Here is a 9,199-nt window from a genome sequence, read left to right on the forward strand (position 1 = left end):
TGTGAAGGTGGCTTTTCCTCACTGAGGCCTACACCCTCTTTCTCTGTGCAGCTGGCCAAGTTCTCAGAGGACACGCTCAGCAGCTATACAGAAGCCGTCTCCTCCCAGGTACACTGACCCAGGATGGATACTGCCCCAGGCTCTGGAACCATACACCTGGGCTCCCACATACCCTTTCTGGAACCTGGGACTCTTCTGTTTATGACCTTCAAGCCTTCAGCTGGGCTTGTGGAGCCCCCATGTCCACCCGTTGCATATGAACATAACCCAGACCTATTCCCACAACGCAGTGGTGTTCTGTCCCAGACAGATGCCTCTGCACCCCAACTTCCTGGCACTCCCCTGGACTTTTCCCACTTTTTGCCCTAGAGGCCATCTCCAGGAAAATGAGGCTGAGCCCCAGATGGTCTTGCAGACTTTCTCTCTCCTACTAGGAAATGTTACGCTGCATTTGGGGCCACTTCCTGAGGATGATCCAGGGGACATCACCAACTCTGAGCCACAGTTCCAGCCTGTTGCACAGCTTGGGCTCTGTCACGGTGAGAATGGCCCCTGTGGGGAGGAGGCACCCTGTCTCCCCAAGCCTGCTGTCTGGCCAGGCCTGGGTTGTCCATCTGCCACTTGAGTGACCCCTGAGCAGGTTGGGCTAATGCTAAGCCCTCTTTCCAATCCCAACCTCTCTCCCTGCAGGTCCTGTGCTGTGTGGACAAACAGGGGATTCTGTCTTGGCCAAACCCCAGCCCAGAGACCGTGCTGTTCTTCAGTGGGAAGGTGGAGCCCCCTCACAGCAGCCATGAGGACCTAACGGATGACCTGTCCACCCGCTCCTTCTGCCATCCCGAGGTAGAGGAGGAGGTATGGCCGGCTCCCATGGGCCCAACTCTGGGCCAGGCTGTTTAGCCTTGGAGCCTGGCCAGGGAGGGTGAGGTTTAGGAGGGAGAAGGCGGGTTCAGGCACCCTTAGGATCTGCTTCTGAGCAGGTAAGGTGAAGCCACAGGACCAGGCAGGGAGGGGACCTAGAACCGCCCCTCCTCCCTGATGCGTGGAAGCCCCTGGGCCCAGTGCCAGATCTGTGCTCCTTGTTCTCTTCAGCCCCGTGAACGAGATGCCCTCCTGGCTGGCTCCCTGAGCAACACCCTCCACCTTTCCAACGAGCAGGAACGTGGCGACTGGCCTGGCGATGGTCCCAAGGTTCCCGAGCCCTACTCTCACCACAAGGCGCACGGCCGCAGCAAACACCCCTCCGGCTCCAACGTGAGCTTCAGCAGGGACACTGAGGGCGGGGAAGAAGAGCCCAGCAAGGTGAGAGGAGGGAGGCAGAGTGCAGCAACCCCCTCCTCTGCGACAAGCCCTGCTGGCTCCCCTGCTGAAGAAAGAGCACAGAAGTCCCCACCCTCTATCCCAGAGCCCCCAGGCTTTGCCAGCTGGACCCCCACCCCCATCCAGTTCCCACTGATGGTCTCTGGTCTCCTGAGTAGAACCTTCTAAACACAAGGCTGGTGGCTCCCTCTTATATGTTTCCTGGCAGAAAAAGATCCCTTGTTATTTCCTCCTTGGTCTGGCCATCCCTCTTTTTCGATCCTGCCTGTGTCGTTGGGTATAGATCCTAGAAGCAGACAGGAGCCCAACAAGGACAGGAAGAGGATTTGGGGAGGGGCGGGAGAGCGGCAGCAGAGCACTTTCCCCTGGGAAGGTGTACCCTACAGGGGCAGGAGCCCTCCCCTAACCTTGGGAGGCAACCTGAGCCAGAGCCTGCTTCCACCGTACCCAGCCGGGTCTGAGGCTCCCCTTCCCCTACACGTTTCCTCCAGCCCCAGCCTGGGATGGAGGGCGACCCCTACGAGGCGGAGGACTTTGTGTGCGACTACCACCTGGAGATGCTGAGCCTGTCCCAGGACCAGCAGAACCCCTCCTGCATCCAGTTTGATGACTCCAACTGGCAGCTGCACCTCACCTCCCTCAAGCCCCTGGGCCTCAACGTGCTGCTGAACTTGTGTAACGCCAGCGTCACCGAGCGCCTGTGCCGATTCGCAGACCATCTGTGCAACATTGCCCTGCAGGAGAGCCACAGCGCCGTGCTGCCTGTGCACGTGCCCTGGGGGCTCTGTGAGCTTGCCCGCCTCATTGGTAAGGCCCCTGCAGTAGGACATGGCCAGCTGGGGAAGAGGGCCAGCATTGACTCCTGACAGGTCCTAAAGGACCCAGCATGGCATTCACTTGTCATGAGCACCGTCTGCTCCCTTAGCTTCTGGTGGTCCCCTTTAATCAGACACTGCTATGTGTGACAGAGCTTCCCGCTTGGACAGAGAACTAACTGACTGTTAGGATGAAAAGGTGGAAAGAAACAGCCAGACTGGCTGGATTCTGTCTGAGCCCGGGGAGGGGGAGGTGGTGTGAGCTTCCTAAGTTCCTGTCCCTTGCCCTGTAGGTTTCACTCCTGGGGCCAAGGAGCTCTTCAAGCAGGAGAACCACCTGGCATTGTACCGTCTCCCCAGCGCTGAGACAGTGAAGGAGACCTCACTGGGGCGGCTTTCCTGTGTCACCAAGCGGCGTCCTCCTCTCAGCCACATGATCAGCCTCTTCATCAAGGATACCACCACCAGTGAGCCTCGCACGTCTCGGCCAGCGTCAGGCCTGACCTTCCCAAGCTTCGCAGGGGAGCTCTGCTCTGCCCTATCCTTTCCTTCTAGGGAGGACAAGGCAGATGGACAGCAGATGGCTTCCTGAGTCTTCCAGTGTGGGTGGGGTGGTGGTGGCCACAGAGGATGGGATTGTCCAAAGGACAGGAAGTACAGTGTCTGCATTAGAAGCGCAGGGCTGTTCCCTAGAGACTTGCTATCATGAGGCCCTCCTCTGTCAGGGGCTCCCTAGCAACCTTCCCCATGATGGCAGTGTGCCTGTTAAGTCAGAGTCAGGGGCAGGGGCTAGTTTGGGACACTCATGGTTTGACCTTTTTCTTTACTGCCCACCCCCTGCCCCAGGCACAGAACAGATGCTATCCCATGGCACGGCCGATGTGGTCTTGGAGGCCTGCACAGACTTCTGGGATGGAGCTGACATCTACCCTCTCTCAGGTTCCGACAGGTGAGTGGGGAAGCGCTTGCCAGCGGCATGAGTGATGAGCAGTCAGCTAGTCTGTCTGTCCTCTCAGGCATGGGAGCACCCGGGACCACTCACTCACTTCTTCCCCACTTCCCCGGCAGAAAGAAAGTGTTGGATTTCTATCAGCGAGCCTGCCTGTCTGGTTATTGCTCTGCCTTCGCCTACAAGCCCATGAACTGTGCCCTGTCCTCTCAGCTCAATGGCAAGTGCATTGAGCTGGTACAGCTGCCCGGCCAGAGCAGCATCTTCACCCTGTGTGAGCTGCCCAGCACCGTCCCCATCAAGCAAAACACCCGCCGCAACAGCTGGAGCTCTGACGGTACTTCATGCATCCATCCAAGTGGGGCCAGCGCTGGGGCTCCCAAGGCTGGGGTCCCCGGAGCAGGAAGGCTTCCAGAGGGCCATGGAACCCACTGTAGCAAAGAGTGCAGTGGGCTCACAGCACTGGCCCAGGACACCAACCATGGCATTCTCCATCCAGTGATGAGGAGTCCCTTAGTGTCCTTGCCTATAAACAAACAGGTGCTCACTCTGCCCTTCTCACAGGTTGGTTGTGATGCTCAAGTGGGATAATGTACATAAAGTGCTTTCACAGGAAACTGTAAAGCACACACATTTGTAGAGCATTAACCTTATTAGCACCAGAGAGCAGACCAGGTCACAAACCCTGCTGGAACAGAGGGACCCAGAAGCTCCACCCCTACCCCCCTACCCTCTGCCAAGAATGCACACTTACGAGGTCTTTTAAACCAAAGAGACCATGACTGAAGCAGTTGCCGAGGGCAGGGCCAGTCCCCTAGCTCTGGAGCAGGGCTGGGCAGGAGCGGTGGCCACGCTCTGTCTGGCTCCTCAGGATGCCACCTGACTGATGAGTACCTTTCATTGTCTTTTTTCCTCCTGTGTCTGTTGGCTCCTTTGTGTGTCTTGGCTGTGTGCGTACGTGGCTGTGTGTGGTCCCCTGGGGACTGCGTGCTCATTGATTTGGGTGTGGCATCTGTGTGTGTGGCCCTGGGCTGCCTCCTGGAATCTGCTGGTTCCTGGGTGTCCTGACTGGGACCCGGGTGTCCTGGCTGGGCTTTGTGCCTTGTGCCTGCCTGAAGAAGGGATCGGGGAGGTGCTGGAGAAGGAAGACTGCATGCAGGCCCTGAGCGGCCAGATCTTCATGGGCATGGTGTCCTCCCAGTACCAGGCCCGGCTGGACATCGTGCGTCTCATTGACGGGCTGGTCAATGCCTGCATCCGCTTCGTCTACTTCTCTTTGGAGGACGAGCTCAAAAGCAAGGTGGGGAGAGCCACCCCCTCTGCTACACCGACCCTTTTTCCAGGGGCTTTTGGGCCCTTCTATTCATTGCCATTACCTTTCATAGGTGTTTGCAGAAAAGATGGGCCTGGAGACAGGCTGGAACTGTCACATCTCCCTCACGCCCAATGGGGACATGCCTGGCTCTGAGATCCCCCCCTCCAGCCCCAGCCATGCAGGTTCCCTGCATGATGACCTGAATCAGGGTGAGGGTGAAGGTTTGGGGTGGGGCAGTGGGGGTGGGAGCAGGAAGAGCCTCCATAGATCCCTCCTGATAAGCACATTCCCTTGGAAAATGGCTCTGATGTCTCTGCGGGTAACAGCAAGCGGCAGGGGAGGAGCAAAGACCTGGAGGCAAGAAGTTCTGTGCCATCTGCAGGGCAAGGAGAGGCCCCCAGAAGGCTGGCCCCAAGGTGAGGGACAGGCTTTTGTCCCTACAGTGTCCCGAGAAGATGCAGAAGGGCTCCTCCTCATGGAGGAGGAGGGTCACTCGGACCTCATCAGCTTCCAGCCTACAGACAGCGACATCCCTAGCTTCCTGGAGGACTGCAACCGGGTATGTTGGCAGGATCTGTCCCATATGTCCCTATAGTGGTCCCTTAGATGGTCCATGGGAGGGAGGGGTGGGAGGAGGGGCAGGCAATCGAAGGGGAGGGATCCTGCTCCCATCCTGAGGCCACTGGCATCTCTGCTTTCTCCAGGCCAAGCTGCCCCGGGGCATCCACCAGGTGCGACCCCACCTGCAGAACATTGACAACGTGCCCCTGCTGGTGCCCCTCTTCACCGACTGTACCCCTGAGAGTGAGTGCTGCGGCCATGGGCACTCAGGCAGCCTGGTCCTGGGCACCCTGTGGGCTCTGGAGGGGTGTAGGTTTCCTGTCAAGATGTAGAGGAGCCCAGGCTGGGATCAGCTGGGGAATCTCAGTGGGCTGGTGCCATGGATGTGCTCATTCTAGAGGGGTCAGAGGTGACAATGTCCATATGATCCCATTGCTGGGGTGAGGTTGTTCCAAAGAGGGGCCCGCTTCCCATTGCCTCCTGCCCAGCACCCACAGAGAGCCCTTCCTGCCTGATTCTGTGTCATCCTGCCCTGCCCCTTCAGCCATGTGTGAGATGATAAAGATCATGCAGGAGTACGGGGAGGTGACCTGCTGCCTGGGCAGCTCTGCCAATGTGCGGAATAGCTGCCTCTTCCTCCAGAGCGACATCAGGTCAGGGGGGCACCCTAGAGCCTGTGCCAGCCTCTACCTCCCAGACCCCGGCTGGGCCTGCATGGGGCATGGTGGGAGAAGAGGGATGGGGTCTCTGCAGAGTGCAGCTGATGGGTGTGCTTTCCCCTACCCTGAGCAGCATTGCCCTGGACCCCCTGTACCCGTCCCGTTGCTCCTGGGAGACCTTTGGCTATGCCACCAGCACCAGCATGGCCCAGGCCTCGGATGGCCTTTCTCCCCTGCAGCTGTCTGGGCAGCTCAACAGCCTGCCCTGCTCCCTGACCTTTCGCCAAGAGGAGACCATCAGCATCATCCGGCTCATCGAGCAGGTGGGGGCCTGGCCAGGGGGAGGGGGAGGGCTGCAGGGCCTGCTAGGGGAACCTGGGGTGGGAATAGCTGCCCCCGACTCAGGTCCTGCCCTCCGAGCAAAGCTGTCCTGGGCAGTTTAATCTCCTCTGCTCCGTCCTCGAGGGAGTGTCGAGGACATCTGGCTCCTGGCTGAAGTTTGCCAGCTGCAGGCCCGAGGGACACCAGGCAGGCCCAGGCCATAATCTGTCCTTCTTGGTCCCTAGGCTCGGCACGCCACCTACGGCATCCGTAAGTGCTTCCTCTTCCTGCTGCAGTGCCAGTTGACGCTCGTGGTCATCCAGGTGAGGTGTGGCCAGCACAGGCATTGCCTCTCCCACCCACTGCTTTGCTCGGGGCCAGTTGAGGATCTGAGGAGGGAGGCTAGGGTAGCAGCACCACCAAGGGCCCCCTGAGCCTCTGTGAACGCCCTGGGCTTTTCAAGGTGACCCCATTGGCAGAATAGTGTTCCCCCTGGCCCCAGCTCCTCTCGGGCAGGATGTGGGCATCTGTGTGGGCACAGGGCAAGGTGGCCCTGGGGCTCCTAGGGCCTTATTATTTGCCAGAATCTAACTGTGGTTCTGGGCTTCTTTTCTGGCCTAGTTCCTTTCTTGCCTAGTCCAGCTGCCACCGCTTCTAAGCACCACTGACATCCTGTGGCTGTCCTGCTTTTGCTACCCTCTGCTCAGGTGAGCGGCCACACAGCCCCTCCATGCCCAGGCAGCAGGTCAGGATGTCCCCGTTCCTCCCCAAGAACCCTGAGTTCTGGAGGAACTGCTCAGGGTTCACCTCCTCTGGTCCAGGACGCATTGAGGGACCTCCCCTTTGTCATGTTCCATCCCTCACCAGACCTGACCCAATTCCCACAACTCCCTAAAGGCTCCCACTATGAGAATTGCAGGACAGAGGATCCCAGTCACCGCCCCTTGACCCGATCTCTGCTTTTCAGCATTTCTCTGCTGGGGAAACCCCCCCATAGCTCCATCATGTCGATGGCAACAGGAAAAAACCTTCAATCCATTCCCAAGAAGGTAAGCAAAGCAGACCCCATGAGCCTGGGCCTCTCACGGAGGAACTGGAGTGTGTCCAGAGAGGCTGGGGCTTGGAGCAGGGGAGAGGGAGGGATCGGAAGGGAGATTCCATTAGACCGGGAAAGCCAGCACTTGGTTCCTGGTCTTCCCCCAGATCAAAGAGGAGGTGGTAGGGACAGAGTGAGAAAGACCCCCAGGCCTGACCATTTACTAAGAACCTATTGAACATGTGAAAAAGCAGGGGCGGTGGCAGAGGGGCCATCGGCCACAGGAGTGACTGGCCTCCCTTCTCCTGCAGACCCAGCACTACTTCCTGCTCTGCTTCCTGCTCAAGTTCAGCCTCACCATCAGCTCCTGCCTCATCTGCTTTGGCTTCACACTGCAGAGCTTCTGCGACAGCTCCCGAACCCGGAACCTCACCAGCTGCTCCTCCATCATGCTGCCCAGGTGGGGCCCATGCCTAGGGATCCGCCCACCTGCTTCCCCTCCGCAGCCCACTTCCCTGTGGTCCCAGAGGGGCTGAGCCCACACCTTGCTTTGGCAGCAACGACGAAAGGGCTCCAGCCTGGTTTGAGGACTTTGCCAACGGGCTCCTGTCGGCTCAGAAACTCACTGCTGCCCTGATTGTTCTGCACACTGGTGAGGGGCCCCCGGGGCTGATGATGTTGGGTGGGGAAGGCCCCCAAGGGCAGGGGAGGCCTTGGACCAGTGGGAAGTCTGACCCCACCATCACCCACTTCCCCCAGTCTTCATTTCCATCACCCACGTGCATCGCACCAAGCCCCTGTGGAGAAAGAGCCCCTTGACCAACCTCTGGTGGGCCGTGACGGTGCCTGTGGTGTGAGTATCACCTGGTGGGGGGATGGCGCGGGGGTTGGGGAGGAGAGGGGTGACCGCAGGGCTAGGATTGCAGGGTGGGATGGGGGCCAGAGGTTTAACTGTGCCCTCCTTGAGCTACTGTGGTAGTGAGGAAAGCAGGGAAAGAAGCAAGAAGACTTGGGGTTCACAGGGGGCTGCCACCTCCTCCCCTAGGCTGCTGGGTCAGGTGGTCCAGACAGCTGTGGACCTGCAGCTGTGGACGCACAGGGACAGCCGCATCCACTTTGGCCTGGAGGACGTGCCCCTGCTGACCTGGCTCCTGGGCTGCCTGTCCCTGGTCCTCGTGGTAGTCACCAATGAGATCGTAAAGCTGCATGAGATTCGGTGAGCTGCCAGCAGGTCACCTCCCTCTGTGCTCAAGAGCGTTCCCTAAACTTTTTACCCCCTTGTCAACATCCCCCTGCTCCTCTGGCATCCTGCCCTGGCCCCTCGTCTAAGGGTCTTTGCCAACCTGTACTTTAATCTCCTGCCTCACCAGGGTCCGCGTCCGATACCAGAAGCGACAGAAACTGCAGTTTGAAACCAAGCTGGGCATGAACTCTCCCTTCTGAGCCACTGGCTGCGGTGACCATAGTCGCCCTGGTCCCTGGGGCTAAAGCCAGACCCATTTCTGAGTCTGGGGAGTTGGTATCATGAATGTTTGTGGGTTTGCTCTTGCACCCTGTGGCACTGGAAGCCCAGCTCCTGGCGGCAGACCGCACTGTCTTCCTGACCTCCGGGCTCACTGTGGAGAAGCTGAGCTGGGCGGCCTCCGCCAGTCCCAGCTCTCCCCTGGGCCTTGCCAGGGCCACTCTTGAATGTATGACCTCAGGCGCTTGGTAAGGGGCTCTAGACCCCCTCACCTGTGGGCTGCCCCGCTTCAGGGTCCCCTAACCTAGTGCCCTCTCTTCTTGGGTCTGTGGGCATGGCCTCGAAGCCAACCTCTTGTGGACGTGCGACGGCAACGGCCATAGATGTGAACAACTCGAGGCTGGCTGTTGCGGGCAGGGGTGGCGGTGCCATCTCCTGGGGGCAGAGGCCTCGAGGTGGTCCTGAGTGCCCCCCCTCCCTCTGGGGGAGTCTCACGCCTGCACCTGAAGATGGAGCAAGGCCCCCACCTCGCCCTGGAGCCTCTTCCCGTGCCTGGCTTGAGCTGGCACCAGTCGGTCTTGGGGCGATCCAGCCCAGGTCTCCTCAGCCCCTGCCCCAGTTCTCCTGTGAGCAGTTTCTACTGGTGTATATTTTCTACTGGAAATGAGCCTTTTAGGAATGAATGTAGCCTGGTTTGTATTAAAACTTGTAAATGGCTTAAGAAAAACCTGTGGCCGGTCCGTGAGGCAGCCACTAAGGGG

The 9,199-nt window shown here is 59.2% G+C and overlaps 1 protein-coding gene across 2 annotated transcripts in view; it reads left to right on the forward strand.

The window, feature by feature from the left end:
- Positions 1 to 9,165, forward strand: part of KIAA0195 (KIAA0195 ortholog) — a 34,002-nt gene extending 24,837 nt beyond the window's left edge. The window contains exons 11-32 of one of the 2 annotated variants that reach the window (XM_012662309.1): positions 52 to 108; positions 435 to 539; positions 691 to 855; positions 1,093 to 1,302; positions 1,812 to 2,127; positions 2,429 to 2,602; positions 2,982 to 3,084; positions 3,204 to 3,421; positions 4,203 to 4,384; positions 4,470 to 4,608; positions 4,843 to 4,958; positions 5,104 to 5,203; positions 5,505 to 5,613; positions 5,753 to 5,942; positions 6,186 to 6,263; positions 6,562 to 6,647; positions 6,908 to 6,989; positions 7,288 to 7,436; positions 7,534 to 7,628; positions 7,736 to 7,829; positions 8,022 to 8,192; positions 8,347 to 9,165. In XM_012662309.1, coding sequence (XP_012517763.1) covers positions 52 to 108; positions 435 to 539; positions 691 to 855; positions 1,093 to 1,302; positions 1,812 to 2,127; positions 2,429 to 2,602; positions 2,982 to 3,084; positions 3,204 to 3,421; positions 4,203 to 4,384; positions 4,470 to 4,608; positions 4,843 to 4,958; positions 5,104 to 5,203; positions 5,505 to 5,613; positions 5,753 to 5,942; positions 6,186 to 6,263; positions 6,562 to 6,647; positions 6,908 to 6,989; positions 7,288 to 7,436; positions 7,534 to 7,628; positions 7,736 to 7,829; positions 8,022 to 8,192; positions 8,347 to 8,419 — 3,012 coding nt within the window. In that variant the 3' untranslated portion in view covers positions 8,420 to 9,165. The remainder of the gene's footprint in view (positions 1 to 51; positions 109 to 434; positions 540 to 690; positions 856 to 1,092; positions 1,303 to 1,811; positions 2,128 to 2,428; positions 2,603 to 2,981; positions 3,085 to 3,203; positions 3,422 to 4,202; positions 4,385 to 4,469; positions 4,609 to 4,842; positions 4,959 to 5,103; positions 5,204 to 5,504; positions 5,614 to 5,752; positions 5,943 to 6,185; positions 6,264 to 6,561; positions 6,648 to 6,907; positions 6,990 to 7,287; positions 7,437 to 7,533; positions 7,629 to 7,735; positions 7,830 to 8,021; positions 8,193 to 8,346) is intronic. The other variant, XM_012662311.1, reaches the window with a different exon arrangement.
- Positions 9,166 to 9,199: the final 34 nt, after the last annotated feature.

The sequence above is a fragment of the Propithecus coquereli genome, unplaced genomic scaffold, assembly GCF_000956105.1.
Source record: "Propithecus coquereli isolate 6110/MARCELLA unplaced genomic scaffold, Pcoq_1.0 Scaffold76, whole genome shotgun sequence".
In the NCBI taxonomy this organism is placed as follows: Eukaryota; Metazoa; Chordata; class Mammalia; order Primates; family Indriidae; genus Propithecus; species Propithecus coquereli.